The 18,402-nt window shown below is 43.7% G+C and overlaps 2 protein-coding genes across 4 annotated transcripts; one reads left to right on the top strand and one right to left on the bottom strand.

Annotated features, from left to right (window-relative positions):
- Positions 1-10: 10 nt before the first annotated feature.
- On the top strand, positions 11-17,493 carry st6galnac (ST6 (alpha-N-acetyl-neuraminyl-2,3-beta-galactosyl-1,3)-N-acetylgalactosaminide alpha-2,6-sialyltransferase). 3 transcript variants are annotated; one of them, XR_006007875.1, is made up of 12 exons: positions 11-133; positions 1,292-1,668; positions 5,397-5,742; positions 7,621-7,786; positions 8,418-8,592; positions 9,251-9,389; positions 9,480-9,583; positions 10,728-10,811; positions 10,997-11,096; positions 11,529-11,705; positions 15,997-16,126; positions 17,246-17,493. XR_006007875.1 is itself a non-coding variant. In XM_041962425.1 (11 exons), exons 2-10 carry the CDS (start codon positions 1,520-1,522, stop codon positions 11,697-11,699), a joined length of 1,434 nt encoding a protein of 477 aa, XP_041818359.1. In that variant the 5' UTR covers positions 11-133; positions 1,292-1,519; the 3' UTR covers positions 11,700-11,705; positions 13,226-13,844. The 3 variants fall into 3 exon arrangements, 2 of the variants coding, with proteins under 2 accessions (XP_041818359.1, XP_041818358.1); XM_041962425.1 differs by lacking the exons at positions 15,997-16,126; positions 17,246-17,493 and adding an exon at positions 13,226-13,844; XM_041962424.1 differs by lacking the exons at positions 15,997-16,126; positions 17,246-17,493 and having other exon boundaries at positions 11,529-13,844.
- On the bottom strand, positions 16,724-17,457 carry LOC121625239 (parvalbumin-like EF-hand-containing protein). Its single transcript, XM_041963319.1, is given in 4 exon segments — positions 16,724-16,907; positions 17,136-17,145; positions 17,148-17,239; positions 17,336-17,457. Coding segments are annotated over 4 exon segments (408 nt in total).
- Positions 17,494-18,402: the final 909 nt, after the last annotated feature.

Raw genomic sequence — 18,402 nt, 5'->3', positions numbered from 1 at the left:
ACAGTGTCGAGGCTGGCAGCGCAGTCGCTCCACACTAGATGAGCAGCAGAGCTCCAACTTAAAGGAATATGTCCACATCACAACCATCATGAGGGGAAGACCGAGACCACAGAAGACGCGAGACTGTGTGCCGGTGAGAGGACAGACATGTTTCTTTGTTTGATCCGTTTGTGTCATGTTTGAAGAGCTTTGTTTCTGTTTGACGGGAACAGACACACCACAGAGTAGAGTCCTCTGACTGTAGAGGAAGAGAGATTGAGTCACGATTTGTCACAGTCTGATGCATGTGTGTTTTCTATCCCCTCTTATATTTAGCTCTTTGCCAGCCATGTTACAGTTTATTTACTCACTTTTGTGACCTTTTATTTAAAGTAGAAATATCTGCTAAAACTAGAAGCTGTATTTTTATTTTTTTTATTCACAAAAACACACAAGTTCCCTCTGAGTTTTGCTGTTATGTCATTATGTTATCAGAGAGATGGGAGCTGAGTTTATCACTGGATCACTGCAACACATTCTTTCCATTCCCCATTTAGCTTCAGCCAGGAGCTTCTGCACCAGCCTGGGAAACTATCACTCGCATTGTCACATTATTGTTACTGTTATTCTTTTCCTTATTAACCCACTTATTAAGTGATCACTGTGGAGAGGAAAGCAGCTCGAGACTTGACTTCAGAGAGGTTTAGAGAGCAGATCTCAGCTCCTGGCCTCAGGCTGTGTTTATTACACTACTTACAAAGAGGTGAGAAGTGGAGAGGGGTGGTGCTCAGTGTGTATGCTAATGGCTTCAACTTCTGGTGAGACCTCTAGAGACTCAAAACGTCCATTTTACCACAGCAGACGGGGACAAATAGGAGTGCGTTTCCTGTTCAGCGATCTCTCTGGCCTCCTGCATTTGTTGTCGCCCATCAGCTGCAGCTGACTTGAGGTTTTTGAATCCTGTCAGCTTTTTAAGAGCAGCCAGTTTGCTGCTGCTCAGCTCTTCTCAGTGTGTGGTTCCTTTACATATGGCCGTGTGGAGCTGCAGCGTTTCCTCTTTTGTGTCTCGCAAGAACAGCGAGAGCAGGAAGGAAAGAAGGAGGGGAAAATCAGAGTAAAAGCATGATGTAAAAGGGTATGAAGCTTGTGACTCTGTGCTTTCTGTGCAGGAGCACGAGCAAAGGTTTCATTAAAAAGGGATTATTTGGGACGCTGTTGACACTGAAAGATAAAGTTTCCTCTTCCATCCTCCCCTCCCCTTCAGTCTTTGCTCTCGTTCCAGCTCTCTCTTTTTATCTCCCTCCCACTGTAGTTGTGCTGAGAGAAGCCCAGAGTGGAGCCCAGGTCCTGTTGTGGGCTAATTAAATCCCCGCAATCACTGGCCTCCCGCCTCCCTTCCCCTGGTTGACCAGAACCAGACTGTCCTGAGGAGGACGGCATCCTCGCCTGCCTCCATCCTCTGCCTCCTCATGTTCCTTCAGGCGGAGCGGAGGGCAGCGCGAGCACAAGCAGCCTGCTGCTCACACACGCCTTGACGGGGATGGCGCTCCAGAAGAGGCTGGTGCTCGGCGTGTTGACCGTCGGCTCCCTGCTGGTTGTCTACATCCTGTGTGTGAACCTGGAGAGGCCTCTGTCCTGGTCCAGAGTGCCCCTGAAACACTTCAATGGCTTCATACAGGGAGCGGGCAGGTGAGCGAAGGAACAAAACCTGCGCTGATGTTTTACACACACGTTTGATGTGACACACGACACACACTGGATAAACGACTGTGAGGTCAAACTGTGAAGGTGTTTGCATTCAGTTAGCTGAACTGTGGCAAACTTGCAGCCGTTTTTTACACATATTCCTTTAACAGGAGCAGGACGGTGATCTGAAACATACAATGAGGCAACAAGGCAACATTACCGGCCACCTTAGTCACATGACCTAAATCCAGCTGATCATGTATTTCACCTGCTGAGGACCAAACCAAATACAAAAGCTCCCCAAAGCAACAGGAAGTGAAGCTGGTGGGCCTGAGAGAGCAGCAGCAGCAGCAGCAGCAGCAGCAGTCTGCAAACTCTCTGACCCCAAAATTAAATACAAGGACTTGAGTTAAAAGCGTACTTTGGAGAGACAGATTAAAACACGCGACGCTGCATCCTACACGACCCACAGCGCAGCCGGACGGCATCGTTTTGTTATGCTACAGTCACATGGCTGAGAGTCGCCAGACAGTTCAAGAAGGTTGTCTGGTCGCAGAGATGTTTTGTGAGAGTTAAAGAGGAATGTGAGAGATGCTGTGGAGGAATATTACGGGGGGGGGGCTGTTTTAAAGGAAGCTGAGAGAAATCTGATAGACTTATCAGACCCGAACTGATGCAGCAGAGGCTCAGATAGTTTGGCTCAAGCTTCAGAAACACTGGATCCTACAATAAATACACTTATTTATTATTAACGAAGGAAAAAATGAGACAAAACTAAACATAGAATGGGGCCGGAGAGCAACATGTGCACGCGGTTCATGAAGGTGGTTTAATTTCAGTGTATTTCATCTGTCTCTCGTCTTGTCTGCAAACTCTTATATGAAAAAGCTGTTTTCACGGCCTCTCTGCAGGTGAACCTTTCAGTTACAATGCATTCAACTTCCTTGTTACCTGACTTTATGAGGTTTGCTTACTGCCGGCAGTGATTGTCCATACGGGTCAATGTGCACCTCAGACTGCAGCTTTCTTCTCTGCCATACATGACAGGATTTCTCTCTGCATCCAATATTTGACTAAATAAGCAACAGTCAGTGTTAAAGTTTGGACGTCAACGCATGAGGATTTTCAGCTGCGTCTCGTGTCTGTCACACTCCGATCTGTTTGTAACGCAGCCTTTGTGTGACCGATATTTGTTCACCTATTCAGCCACTTCCCTGTTAAGTGTCGGGGCTTTTAGAAAAATAAGTTTCCCAATGATAACGGGTCACTCTGTTAATGAGTGATCTGATGACTGATGAGAATGTGAACGCTCTCATATTAAACCTGAGGGCCAGTTTCTCTTTTAAGAAGCTGATGGAGAAAATAGGTCAAAACATGCTTCACTATCAGCACTTTGCCTGCTCTGGATATAGAATTCATATGGGTTCAAATTGCCTAAATCATAGACAGATGAGGAGTGCAGGCAGTTTATTCCAGTACAGACCTGAGGTCAGATCCAGCGGTACGATGGGACGAGGTTGAAGGGTTAAACTCTGAGTGGTATGAAGAGTTCCATGTTTTTTTTTTTTTGAAGCCAGCACTTATTCCCCCCTCTAGTTGTGTCATTGTGGTTTTTAACAAAGGAGGCACACAGCGCTCCGGCTGCACTAATGAAAAAAAGCTCCTGGAGTTGTTTCACTGGAGGTGGTCTCTCACAACACGCGCATGTGAAACGTAAGCTTTGTTGTAACGGGCAGCGCTCCAGGTTTAAAAGCTAGCAGCTCCAGATAAGATGCATTAAGTTGGGGGAAAGAAATGGAAAACATGGCTGTTTCTCAAAGGTCTGTTTCAGACGCTAAATGCCAAGTTTGGGCATGTGGAGCTCACAGGTCTTCAATCTGAACGCCTGCGTAAAAATAACCACGTGAAAGTCCACTTCACTTCCCCGCTGTCGCCTTTCACTGCACTGACGAGCCTTTAAAATGAAACACAAATATATTTTTCAATAAATGTCTTTCTTTTTGCCTCGACCCCGTTTAGATACAGTATTGTCAAAGAGCTGTGTGAATATTGACATAAATCTACATTATATGCAGACCACCGTTAAGATTGTGCATATTAAATACGTATATATTCTTTGTAATATGCAACTATTTAGTGGAAAAAATAGAAAAAAACATTTTCATGAAGTAAATAAATATACCTGTCTTTTTTCACAGCCTCTCTGCAGGTGAAGCTTTCAGTTACACTCAGTTCAGCTTCCTCATTGCATTTGTGCCTCATTAGCAACTTTATGAGGTTTACACACTGGCGGCAGTGATAACAGCAGCTGCAGAGTCCATCAGTGTTCGCCTCAGACTGCAGCTTTCCTCTCTGCCACGAACAGCAGGATTTCTCTCTGCTCTCAGTATTTGACTAAATAAGTCAAATAATATTAAAGTTTGGAGAAAACATTGCTGTTGTTTCAAATGAGAGAGTTTAAATCTGCTTCATCTGCCTCGTCCGCCTGTTTTTGAGCAGACTTTATTGATCGTGGGAACGTCCACTTATGAGCTTTGTCCACAACGTTCAGCTCTTTAACCCGCACCTTTACAATCACCTGTGATCATGTGACTGAAGTGCTATGCTTAGTTACACCATCTGTTAGCTAGCTAGTAAGTGCATCTTGAGTTAGATTTTTTTTTAATAGGAAACAATTAGTGGATTTTAACGTTGAGTTGATCACCAGAAAATTAATAGCCAACAATTTTCAGAATTAGTATTCAAGTCATTTATTTGCTCTTTCCAGCATCTCAAATGTGAGTTTTCCTCTTTTTTATATCACAGTAAACTGAATCTTTGGGTTTTGGGTTGTTGGTGGGACACTGTGATAACTCACTATTTCCTGATCTGTTAATAATTAACTGTAAAACATATAATGAATAGACTTATTGATAATGAAAACAATCATTAGTCACAGATTAATCATTTTCCATCAAGGCCCCATGAACCTAAAACCAGTGAGAAAAACACAAATACTGAATTCTCTCGTGTAAAATGATGATTATTGTTCCAGCTCTGCGCTGATGTGCAACTCCGTCACTTCTAATGAGAAGCTGATTGAATAGAAAACAGATTTTACTCCACCCTCTTCTTCATGGCTGTAATAACTTTTCCAAGTTGTGAAATGTGAAACTGAGTCATAAATCAACAAACAGTTCAACATCAGATATTCTCATTTTCTCATAATTAATGTGTCACTGTGTGGAAAGCTCTAAACTTGATTAAATGGTTGCTTCACCCAGTTTAAGAGAGACACATTTTGTCACTTAGCTGCTGGTGGTTTTTAGCCTCAGACGCATCCTGTTCACAATGTTCTCAGAAACACAGCACACACGTCCTTTATTTGCGTCCCATCCCTCAACACTGAACACACAATAACAACTTATGCATAAAAGAAATACATGTAATAATGTCAATAGATATAATGTGTTGATTATCTTTGGATAGAGGTTGGCCTTTCTCCCTCTTCCCCCAGTCTTTATGCTAAGCTAAGCTAAGTTGGATCAAGCTACAAATTCAATAGGCAGACATGAGAGTTGAACCAGTCTCCTCATCTAACCTTCTTTAAGACAGCAAAAATGTTGAGCTGCTCCTTTAAGAACGTGCACCTCGCCACATGAGTTGCATGTGGAGAGAGAGAGTTTCAGATGATTTATCTCCAGCAGCGACTTCGCCGGGCTCACCGCCAAATCTTGTTCTGTCTTCCTCAGCGGCTCACGAGACTCTGAGGAGCCTCTTGACAGAAAGAGTAACAGTGACCGGTGGAGCCGCCCGCCCCCCGCCTCCACCTTTCACCCAGAGCTCACAGTTCTGCATCAACACACGCGTGCCACACAGACTCCAACCTTAAAGACTCAAACATCCGCAGCTGAACACAAAGCGGCAGAGAACGAGGCCCCGAATGTGTCTAACAGCAGCTCCGGGTCTGATCGTGAGGCTGAGACCGGCACTAAAGGCCCCACAGTGAAGCCTCGGCAGCCCACACAGGCAGCCGGACCCACAGAGCCTCCCTTCATCGGAGACACTTACATGAGTGGAGACATCCCACCACAAACGGTGAGTTCAGCCTGTTGCTTGTCTTAATCTGGATGGTTTATGTGTTTTCAGCACCTAAAAGGAGACAACGCAGATGGAAGCGAAGTTTCTACAGTATGCTGCTTATGTCCTGTCACTGCCTCCTTTTCATGTGGATTTTTTTGATCTTGCAGATACAACGAAGTGTTTCTCAGACTTCCCTTTTCTGTCTGCGGAACTCAGCCTCAAGCCCTTTAGCTCCCACTGTAGATGTAGATCTTTAAAAAGACCACATGTGTTCTGTACTTTCAGTGTGAGAGCTCTTTAAACAGCAGCAGGTGTAAACAGGGCGTTTGATGGGGACAGTGTTCGTGGTGGTGGAGGAACATGTCAGCCAGGACAACAGTGGAGCTCTGTGGCACAGGGGAAGAAGACCTATCAGGCGTGAATGCACACAAAGTGCCTTCTATCAAACGAGGACATATTATATGTCAACATTACCACAGGCTAGACGTGACCATGTGAGGCTGGTGAGACAGACTGAGCAAATCTGGCACAGTTCACCTGTCGTGTGCTCCACTGCGACATAAACACTGATTAATAATAATAACAAGCTTTATTTGTATGGCACTATTCATACAGGAAATGCAGCTCAACAGATTTTAAGACAGAATGGACATAAAACCAGGCATAAAAAGTTAATATGAAATAAGATGGAGTATAAAATCAACTTGATAATGATGTCAGAATAAAGATAAAAATAAAAATAAAGACAATGCATAACATTTAAAATAAAACCACTTTGGAGTTGCTGCTGGTGTGATTCTCAAAGATGCACAATTTAAAATGAATGCAGACCAAAGGCGCAAGGTGGAGGTACCAGTGGCCCCTTCCCTACTTCCTACCCACCTACGCCTGGTGCCCTTGCTCTGACCTCGCCCGGCTGGTTAATGCTACACCAGTCTTATCCTTTATAAAATTAATGAGTTACGGTGGGAACGGCCCTGAGATTACCCAAACCAACAGCTAGTGACGGCTGTGGTGGATCAATCTGTGGAGCATCATCACAAACACTTGTGGTCTTCATCAGGCTGCAGATGCTGTCACAGGGCGGTTGCACTGGGTGGGTCTGCCTCCCAGTAAATGTCATAAAAAACAGAGTCATGTCTCCTCCAGCCTGGCTCTGTTTCTCCACCCACCTCCCCTCCCCCACACACATTCCCTGAATGTGTCATCTATGCTGAATCTCTTCAGCATCATCAGATGGTCCTCTGAGAAATCCACCAGATGAAACACTTCTCCAGTCTGCCTCAAAGTCTTTGGACGTCTCATGGGAGGGGTTTCAGAGGAGTTTCATGAAACAATGCATCCATGTGGTGAATCCCAGTGTTTCTCATGTGAAGCTCCCCCCACGCGCACACTGCACTCCTGTCCTAAAGACTGTCGGCTCAGTGAAGCTGCAGTTGTTACATAAGAAGAGTGTGTGCACGGGCTGAATCGATCATTGATTCCACAGAGAACCAGAGGCAGATAACACAATTAACGAGATAAAGCTGCTAATAGGCTCAGTGCCATGCGTGTGTTTGTGTGCGTGCATGTGTGGAACCGCTTCACGCCTCCCCCTCTGCCCACACGTCCTCTATATTTCATGCATCAGCTAAGTGTGTCCATGAACATGTTTTAATGAATATGTCTCTTGTCGCCTGCGTTGCTCTTTCGCAGCCGTGTAACGATTAGATAATTGCCTCCGGTGAGAGTCTGGAGGTTAGCATCGAGGCTGTGCAACCCGCCAAGTGGAACTAATGATGCTGGCTTTGCAATGATCATGTGGGATGTGACTGTATGGTACCGTACGTCCTGCAGAGTGAACATTAGGCTTTTCTGAACGTAGTTTGATCATGTGTCGTCCGCTTCACGCAGGACTGCCCAGACGGTGTCCGAGGTCGGGTCGCAAAAACTGAATTTGGCGGGAGATTTCTGAAGCACATTCCGGTCCTGCAGTGGGCCGAACACGTCACTCGTGAGCAGCACCAGCGTCTGAGCCGGTACCCAGGAGCCCACGGCTGGGGGGGACTCGACTATGCAAGTCAGTCTTTGCTTTTGTTGTTCCTACATGTTTTTCACTTTTTTTAAACTAAGAATTTCAGTTTTTAGCTCTTTTTCTGTTTTCTATCTGATTTTAAACCTCATTTCCAAAAAACGTTTGTGTAAACCTGCTAATCCTTTTTGATATAAACTGGATCATGATTGGGTGAATCCTCGAAAGGCTCAGTCGTGAACGACTGAAACAGGAGTTCCCCTTTGGAAAACCTTTTTTTCATGCAAATATAATTTACATACACTCATATTACAATCGTCGTGGAGACACAGGCGGCCATCTAAAGCTCTAAAATTTGCATTCCAAATAGATCCAGACAGAGGATGCAAAGTATTTTGGGTAATTTGATTGAGGACTTGTGGGCCTCATCGCAGTTAAGATGCTTATCGTGGTGATAGTGGCAGCTTCCTGCCTGTGTGCCCACACGTGCAGCCTCGGGGGCTTTCCTTTCTTTCAGACCAATCGCGGCTAACTGAATCTGTGGGCGGATGCAGTCACAAAAACAATCAGCGGTTCAGCTGCTAAATCTTTTTCTCATGATTCAAGGATTTTGTTGAAAACCTTTAAGACTGTGTTAAATAAGTCTCATCCAGATTAATTCTGTTTTCCGTGTCAACAGCGCTGGTGGAAACTCTTTCTGTCCTCAACTCTTCTGCTAACTGGCAGATGTTGGACGACTGGAAGGATCGCAGAAATAAATCAGAGTGCAGCCGCTGTGCTGTGGTGGGGAACGGTGGGATACTGAAGGATTCAAAGAAAGGGAAGGAGATCGACGCCCATCACTATGTTTTCAGGTAGAAACTGACTCTGGAATCCAAACTGCTGTTTGTTGGTTCAACACAAAAACACGTTTCTAAGGCCACATGTCTGCAGGAGTCTGCTGCTGGAGCATCTTTTGGCCCTGAACAGTGTAAAACACAAAAGTGATTCTTTGACTTGCACGTTCAGATTTTGCAACTAAATTTCAATATTTTAGTGGATTTATTATATTATATAGATGCAATATTGGCAAAATACCAAATTCTGAAATTCGTAACAAATTTGGGGATTATGAAAATCATAAATTTGCGAGATAATAAATTCAACTTAAGTATATTTTGAATGGTGAGTGTCCTACAATATTTCTTAGCACTTCCCATTTGTGTAATAATTATAATTATAATTACAGTGCCCCAAATTCAATTCAAAGTTTGGAATCGTGCCTTTGAGTATTTGTTCTATGTTTTAATCATCTAAATCACAAAATATTGAAATTGGGCCCCAAAATCTTAAAAGAACTTTAAAGAACACCAACATCAACTGGTGTGTTTTGGTTTGGGTCTGAGAGGCCATAAAAAGCTGCCCAGGCGGGTTCTGGTTCTGGTTCTGGTCTGGTTTTTGTCAGAAGGCAGATTTCACAATAGAACTAAATCAATAACAAGCTGTTTTTGTGTTCTCATCTGTGATCTTCAGGACCAACGGGGCCATCATTAAGGGCTTTGAGCAGGACGTGGGCTCTCGGACCACCCACTACACATTCTCCACCAATACGCTGATGAACTCCATGAGGAGCTACGCAGGCGCCGGGTACAGGGGACCCCCCCTTTCTAAGGTCAGGACAGTCTTTCCTCCGCAAAATGCTAAAATGATGATGCCAAAGAATGAGGCCTGGGCCACATCCCGCTCTGCTGCTCCCCAACAGGAAACACGGTACGTCTTCCTGCCAGATCACGACCGGGACTACCTGCTGATGAAGGCTGCAGCGACACACACTCCTGTACCGAGAGGGCCCGAGCGCACCAAAGAGTAAGCAGATCGTGTTATCGTGCATCCTCTTATTGTTCTTCTGGACAGAATCTTCAGCCAACACCTCGAACATTCTGAGCTTACCTGTTAGCCGGGCTAGCAACATTGCATTTTTGTCCAGATTCAAATACATTTCTCACCTCATGCTGCATGGATTGTCATTCGTGGTCCCCGGAGGATGAACCCGACTGACTTTGCTGATCCCCTCACTTTTCCTTTAGCACCTGCGAGCTTTACGTTTGCCGTTTAGAGTGAAATGTCTCAACAATTGCTGAATGAAACTGTCATGAAGTTTGGTTCAGACATTCATGTTCCGCCTTTTTTCTCTCTTCATGATAGATGTTCGTACGCGTGGCAGTGGAAAATAACATACTTTCTTTAATGAAGAGTACTGAAGTAACTACAATTCTGTGATATCTGTTACTTCATTACATGTCAGAGAGAAGTTTTTACAGCCACACCATACATCTGATGGCTGATTTTACATTCAAAACATACGGGCAGCTTATCCGATATGATGCAGCGTTCAGCAGCATGAAGTAGGCAAAATTAGCTCAACCTCGAGCAAAGTTTTAGAAATGGGAATCTTTCCCTCATCCGGTCTCTGTCTCATATGATGTGAATGAAAATTCAGCTCACATGTTAATGCATTAATAACAGATGTCAATGATATCATGCATATATAAAGTAATATAACACACTGCCGTTAATTGAAGGCTTAAGTCTTTGTACACATGCACATTTTTTTTTACAGTTTTCCAGTGTGTACACATTTTTTCTATGAACATGTTCTGCTACTCCCGCTCCAAGCCGCGCTGCTCAAAGAGAGATACATGACTTTTAGTGTGTAGTACAGCCAGCGCAGACAGCTGTTTTATATGCAGAGCAGATTTCCTGTGTAAGACAGAAGATCAGTTAGTGCTCTCTAATCTTTACAACTTCCACATTCACAGCCTGCTGCAGCCCGTGTCACTGTGCTAACTCTAGCATGTGCAGTAGACATGTATTCTTATTGTGCAGCACGCGGCAAAATTTTCTTATCCAACAACTTTATTTCCTGATAAACTTTTCCTCTTTCTGAACTCGTAAATGTTGGTGATTGTGTGGTTTCTGCAGTAACGCCATATTTCATTGCTCTCCACAGTCCAACCAAGTACTTTGGAGAGGACGTGTCAGCAGAGAAGTTGAAGATGTACCACCCAGATTTCATCCGTTACCTCAGAAACAGGTGAGAGCAGGTGAACAGAATGAAAGCGCAGCTCACATTTCAAATAGTTGGAAATGAGATTAAAAGAGAAGCAGAGTGTGCTGCAGAGGGAAGTTCCCACACAATGACGGAGAAGATCATCAGATTTCAGCTCTTACATCCTCTGTGTCCGCTTCATCTCAGCTTCTGTGTCTCATTTGTTTCAGATTCCTTCGTTCTAATGCTCTGAAAACCAGATATAAGGACATCTACCGTCCGTCTACAGGAGCTGTGATGCTGCTGGCTGCACTGCACACCTGCGACAAGGTAGAGTTCACGGTTACTGTGCTGCACAGTTCTGCCAGTGTCGCTATGGGGCAAGGCTACGCTTGCCTGATAGCGTGAGAATGTTTTGACTCCTTCAGCTCTTTGATCAGCTGACGTCTGTGCATGTATGTCTGATGCAGCGCGGCCTTGAAAAGGCGCTGATAGCGGCTCCCCCTGCTCTGTAACAGTGCACGAGTCCTGTGCCAACTGTACGATTTATGTGTCAGATCACACAGATTCCTTCAGAGCATGTTGTCACTTCCAAAACCTGTTTTTCAACCCGTCTGTGGTGGGAATGAACACAAGCTGGAAAAGATTCAGACTCAAGTCAAAACATGAAGGAGCTCATAAAGGCTGTTTAGATTTTCGGGTGATCAGATGACAGAATTTCTGATTCTGACTGCAGCTTTTGTGTTTCTTCTCTTGATGAAGGTGAGCGCCTACGGCTTCATGACCCCGGACTATAAGAACTACTCTGACCACTACTACGACAGCAGCTACCACCAGGTGGGCTTCTTCATCAACCACGACCTGCGTATGGAAATGACTCTGTGGCAGCAGCTGAACCAGGCGGGACTCATCCGACTGTACATGCACAAGTGAATTCAGGTCAAGCGGAAACGACGTCATCCCTTCACCAGCACGGGAACGTGGTAGCAGGAAAAATGACGACTCTGCTGAGAGCAGCAGAAGTTTTCTTTTCCTGAAGAAACAAAGATTAATTCAAACATTTCATTCCACCTGAAAACATGTTTTTTGGTGATTTGTGAGTCAGAGTAGGTCCAGACTTTTAAAACCAGACGAAATGGCGAAAAAGATCAGCTGGCTGATAATTCATGAATGCATCATCATTTAATTTGGTAGGTAATTAGGTCTTCAGAGGATGAATCTTAACGACTTTGATCTCCTGATTCTTCATCCTGCTCCTTCATCAGGTTAGAATTTATTAATCAAAAAAATGTATTTGTCCAATATTTCATGACTAAATATCAACATTGACCTCCGCTACTTCGCTAATAACAAAATGTTAGCATGCTAACCCGCTAACATAATACAGGAAATATTTCACCTGCTATACATCAGTACGTTAGCATGCCAATGTTAGCATTAACTCCAAGCTGACAATAGGCTTATTTATGAGCGATCGAGTATGAAAAATCTCCAGTTTTAATTCCTCATCAGCGATATCAGGAATTTCTGACGTTAACGGTCAACAAACTATTGGAAGAAAGGCTCCATCGTCTCTGAGTTCTCTTGTTAGCAAACCGCGCTAGACAAGCAAACATTGTGAAGGTGCTAATTAAATTGTGTGACTATAAGGAGAGCAGTGGGAGGAACTGTCATGCTGCTTCAACGCTCTCTGGGGTCGTTCCAGGTCGTCCCATTCTGCTGACGACATGTGAAAGCAGCATCAGCTGAAAGTGCCTTAATCCAGCTGAGGGGAGGCAGTTTGTGGGATCTGGTCCCAGATCCCAGAACCGTTCCTCACATTTAGGGGTTCAAATAACATGTTTTAGGCAATTAGTCTACCATCATTTGATTTCTATTGGTTTTTATTGACCACGTCTGGTTAATATTGTTGGTTGCAGAGAATCAGACACAAACTTGGATCCATATCAAATCTGATCCCTGATGGTTGCAGCCTCACAGCTGTTAGCAATGAGGAACTACACTTCAAAGTGTCGTGGCAAGCTGCTACAAACTGAACTGCTGTTGGAAATGTTGCTGAAACAGAAGTTAACCGTGGCTCATTTGAGCCCAGTTTACTTGTTTTGACCTGCGAATCACCGAAACCCTGTTTACGGGATGATGTCAGAGCGTTTCATACAATCAGTCTCTGGCAGAGTTCAAGTGGATTTCTTGTTAGTGTGATACCGTGTGTTGACAAGGGACAAGACTGCAATTGAGTTGGCCACTTGCTTAAAATATCCTGTCTCCCCGCCCTAAATAGACGGTCAGAGCGCTGCTGGCAGTGGCCAAAGTCTATTCTGACATTTACTCAGATTATGTTCTCTCTATGAGTCTGTCTGTGTATGTTTTACTGTGGAAACTCACTGGGACAAACATTTGAACCTGAAAGCGGATTTAGTTTGAGAGATTTAACTTATTTTTTTTTTCTGTGTTTTTAGTTTTTGGAAACACACAAGTGTCCTTTCTTTTACAAGGTGCCGCACTGTGACGACAGCAACACTGTGTGGGCTTTCAGTGCCTTTTAATGTGAATCAGTTTGGATGAAGCATTGTGACTGAGGTGAGGTGGCCGTTTCCATGACAACACTAGCATGGAAGCCAGTGGCTCCGTCACTCCGGATTTCAGGACGTTCGCCGACGACTCGTCAGGTGGAATCTGCTTATTCTGCTGCCACACCTGGACTCCTCTCAGCTGTGACCATGAAGGGTCAAAGTTATTTATGAGCTATTGTTGCCACTCCTCTCACACCCGCACTTGACTCCAACTGATAAGATAAACTTTATTGTACCGATGCAATCGACAACATACTGTAGGTCTGAGATGGAGGGAAGAAAACAGCAACCAAAGACACTGCAAATCAGGGAATATCTTTATTTAAATTAACTTTTTGTATAATATCAAATCAATGCATATTCAGACTAAAGGATCCAGGCATCTGAAGCATTGGATCATATTTTTTTTTAAAAGTAACAGAGAAAGGGGGGAGACCTTTTTTAGTGCAATTTCTGACTGATTTCCACCTTTTTCAAATCTGTATAAAAGGAAACTGTGATTTTATCTCAGTGTGTTTTGTGATTCTTTCTTGGTTTGTCTTGAAACTTATAGGTCCCATAGTTTTGTATAATTTCCCATAAAGTAACAGATACGTAGCTGTAAAGATTCCTGGAGAGGACTCTGTCATTTGGTACTAATTACAGGGAAATGGAGAGCGTTCAGTCTGCACACTTCCTTTTAATTAACACCAATTAAGTGCGAGTGTAACCTAGAGATAATTTGCAAAAATGCTAAATTTGTCTACAGGCAGTTTGCAGCCCATTATATATGGAGACTGAAGTTTCCAGTACCGAAAAATGATCATTCATTTTAGTTTAAATGGAGCAGATCATCTTTAGGAAACTCCTCCAGAGATCAGCTTTTTTATAAACTCAGCACAACTAACCAAAATGAAATATCTGCCTCAGAATTGGTCTTTATTTCCACAGTCATTGGTTCCGTGACGTTATTTTTCCAGGAAACTTCCAACAGGAAGCAGGAGCACAGGCTCTGAAAAAGATGAAGACTTTCTGTTTGTGTTCTGTTGAGCCAACGTGCCGCCTTAGTGTGCATATGTATTCAGGTGACAGTTGTGTGCTGACACCTCCTCTATAATTTTAGCAGACAAACACACTGAGATCAAGGGTTAATCATTAGTTTTGGACACGAGGCGGTCAGCTAATAAAGTAGCCATGTTTCAAACGACTAGTTTTCATTTAATAGCCTGCAGGAAGAGGATTCTTGAGGAAGGGCTGGTTTTCCTCTCCTCCTCGTTCTTTCACACTCTCTCTGCACTAACACTCTGGAGCACAGACTGACCTCTCCGGTTCTTCGTCTTCCTCATGTCTGAGAGCTCTGTGAGGCGGGGAGGGAGACACAAAGAGCCAGATGTGCATGATGTGGTATGGTCGGGGTGGGGGCAGCATTAGGGAGTTACCGAACCCATGAGTCAGGCTTTGCAGCGTTGCCAAAATGTCTGGCAGTGGGACGTTGCAATTACATACTGCAGTTGGTAGAGTGCAGCCACCAGCCTGCAAGACGAGGCCTCGTTCAGACTGGAATATGAACAGATGCATGAGGGAGTGGGAACAGATTATCAGTTTGGAGCCCAGTTTGCATGAATTTCCCATCAAAACAAAGAGTTTCTGGTGGATGATGCTGAATACGATTTAAACTTCCTCATGAGCTCACTGCACACTCCATTAAGGGGAGGTTGATTTATTGATTTGTTGCGTTAGGTCTTGGGAAAATGATGAATTAATTTTGGCTCTTGCAATAATTCTGGGCTCATGGCAACATGTCCTACATGTGTTTCCATTATGACTGTAGTGAATTTGCATCATGCTGAGCTCATCCTCTGTTATCAGAGAGTGTTTAACGTGATAGACACAAACAAATATGGCAGAGAAAGCAGCTTTCATGTCTGAGTCTCTTCATGTACATGATCCATCCTTGAAAACCTGCAGCTGATAGCATGAAGCGTTACTAACTGCTGACCCCTAGTGGTTATGACTGGTTGGTGCACCAGAGAGGGTAAAACGTAAAAAGGGTCCTCAGCTCTGTTGCTGGTGTGTCTGTCTCCACCAGAAAATACCGTATGAATAATGGCCTCCTTTTATAGCTTTAATATTATATATTAATTGATTAGACTGGATTTGTTCATATCACACTTTACAGAATTACACAGTCCTTGACAAAGTTCACAAAAACATATGAGTAAAGGCAAAAGCTGGTGTAATTTTATATTTCTGAGCAAATCTCATTAAAAGCCAAAACCAGCGATGCGTTCGTCCACCTGTCAGCACCGTCATACCTCACTGTCCTCTGGTTCCCACTGATTCATTTTTAAATGAATCATGAATGAGTCATTTGGCAACACAACAAAAAACAGGAGGAACATGCTAAAATCAAAAATGTCCTAAATCAGCTGGCCACTGTAGTTTTTATCAGATCTTATGTAAACAGGGGAACTGATTGAGGTCTGTCTGAACACATCTACTTTCAGCACAGCACAGTTATACAGTAGTGTATTTTACCCTTCTTTCCCGCTGTCCTCCCCTTTAAATATGTTTCTATAAATCTCCTGTATTTTTAACCTTTCTTTAAAAAAAGAGATGACAATAGGTATGACCTTATTGTTTATGTGTGTTTATGTGTTTACTAAATTCCCCAGCAGGTGGCAGTGTGTAGACTCACCAGCATCTCCCACTGTGGGCAGCCTTTGTATGGAAGAAGTTGAAGGCAGAGCCCTGAGCTCCTCCCGAGGAAAAGCACCGAGCCAGACTGTCGTTCACACCTGGCCTCAGGTAACTTTAATGACCGCTGTTACACAGCCAGGAGCACAAATGACCCAGGCGCTTTCAATGACCATGTTCAAGCCCCCGCAGAGGTTGAATACCTGAATGAGAAGCAAAGTGATTGAAACCTCCGTGAAGGAAATAATGCATTTGTCTGGGACTATTTTCAGCAGCGGATGAATCCACATATGCCACAGTTTGCTTTCCTGTCTCTATAGCAACACTCTGGAGCACAGATTGATCACATGACCTCAGCCTCAGCAGGGCGAGGATGGAGGCATATAGCGTCAGATATGAGTGTTTCTGTGAGGCTGGGGGCTGCATTAGGGATGTAATGAAGCTGCATTTTCCAAAGTTAATTTTGGCTTTTTGCTGTCTGTGATAAGAAGTATGCACGATTTTAATAACTTCAAAACGACTGCAATATATTGACGTTATGAAGACAGAGTCTCTGCATCATGCTGAGCTTATGAGATGTTATCATAGCCTTTTATAAAGCTGTGAGAAATCATGTCATGCCTTCTATTTTCTGAAGGAAAATGTAATATTCAGCTCTGTAAAGCCTGAAGTGAGTGACTGATCCTTCCCTCAGACATAAAGCTTTACTTACTGCTGACCCTCAGTGGCGACTACAGGCCAGTACACCACAGAGTGTAAAATGTAGAAAAAGCCCCCGCCTCTGGAACTGATGCACCTGGCTCTGTCAGTGTCAGCAGCCTGGGTCATGGCCTCCACCTCCTCCTCCTCAGAGAGAGGAGTGGATGGGGTTGCAGTCGGTACAAAGAGAAATCTTCATCATCATTTTCTTTTTTTGTCTTTGGTTGGATTTTTACTCTGTATGTCACAAGTTAATAATTATGACTATGTAAAAAGTATTTTTTATATTTCTAGTACTGCCAGTACAACCACTACTAATAACAAAGTAAGACAAAGAAGTTAAGGAGCCCTGGCAACAAAGTATATATTTGTTTGGAAGAAACAAGCATCAGCGTCATTTAAATGAGTGTTGGGCTCATACTTGATCTCTTCCACTCTATGTAGCAGCTGCCATCTTTGTCACGCATCTTGTAGGGCACCTTTATGGCTTCTTCTCTTCGCTCTGAGGTCATGAACTGCCGTTTCCTGCAGATAATCCCAAAAGATGACATCAGACAGTGAAGTCAGCATCACACCTGAGCACCTCCTCATTCCTCATATCAGTCACTCTTAATTAAAGACTAATGCACAGTGTCGCCCTGCGCTGTCATCCCCCGTGGCATGTGGTCGATGTCCTGCTCTGTGGGTGAAGTGCCCATGGACACCGCCACCCTCTTCACCTGTGACCGAAAGTCATCCTCCATGTTCTACAGGCGTGTCCTGAGCTGGAGATCAGGAGAGGAATTCAGTTCGACACTTCAATGAAAAGTACATAATTTTGTAGCTTAGTACATTTTTTAATGACTGTTATTATCTAAAACTTCTTATAAATACATGTTGTTTTTACTTCCTTTTGTTTATCTCCAAGCTGCTTTTCATAATAAGATTTTACGTATAAATATCAGATGAACCTTACAGGAACAGATGGACATTTTGGGAAATAAACGTGTTCAGTTTCCAGCAGAGAGCTCGGCGACAGGACTGATTCCACTCTCATGTCTGTTCATTAAATGCGAAGCTACAGCCAGCAGACGCTTAGCTTAGCTTAGCATAAAGTCCACTGAAAGTGTGAATGTGTGTAAACAGCGACTGACTGTTTTATGGACGGCTTATGAGAGCAGCGGTTGCCTGGCAACTGCTGCTGCCTCCAGCAGCGTCAATCTCCAGCCGAAAGAAAAACTTTTCCTTTAATCTTTCTGTGCTTCCTTCTGTCCTTCACTTCTGTTCTTCCTTCTCTCTTTGCCTCATTTCTTCTGTCCTTCCTTTCTGGTTTCCTTCTTTTATTTCTGTGTCTTTGCTTCGGGTCTTTTTTCCTAACATGAATCAGGGCTCAGAGGATGGAGGCTGTGACATGTTGTAGAAATGAAATTGACTTCAACTTAAATTGTTTAAAAAATTGAGATACAAGATAGAAGTTGATAATTTTTCCACTGTGGTTTGTTACTGGGTTGACTGGTTTCTTCCAGGACACATGCAGAGCACCTGCTGATCACACGTTTACTGTATCAACAGCTTCATTTTGAATGTCCAACAAGCGTCTGCTCTTTTTTTTTTTTTTTACACTTCCTGGCAGACGCAGGGGCTTGTTAGTCATCACTGGCACCAAACGTTGCCCCACTCCAAATGAATACAACCTCATTTACTTGGTG

The sequence above is a fragment of the Chelmon rostratus genome, chromosome 21 (assembly GCF_017976325.1).
Source record: "Chelmon rostratus isolate fCheRos1 chromosome 21, fCheRos1.pri, whole genome shotgun sequence".
Classification (NCBI taxonomy): Eukaryota; Metazoa; Chordata; class Actinopteri; order Chaetodontiformes; family Chaetodontidae; genus Chelmon; species Chelmon rostratus.
This window is presented reverse-complemented; position numbering and strand designations above follow the sequence as displayed.

What these genes read in the sequence shown, in the direction of transcription:
- st6galnac (XM_041962425.1), top strand. Translation starts at nt 1,520, where the DNA reads ATGGCGCTCCAGAAGAGGCTGGTGCTCGGCGTGTTGACCGTCGGCTCC. An exon ending in TTCATACAGGGAGCGGGCAG is followed by an intron (nt 1,669 to 5,396) that starts GTGAGCGAAGGA and finishes TGTCTTCCTCAG; the next exon opens with CGGCTCACGAGACTCTGAGG. An exon ending in GGGCCCGAGCGCACCAAAGA is followed by an intron (nt 9,584 to 10,727) that starts GTAAGCAGATCG and finishes TGCTCTCCACAG; the next exon opens with TCCAACCAAGTACTTTGGAG.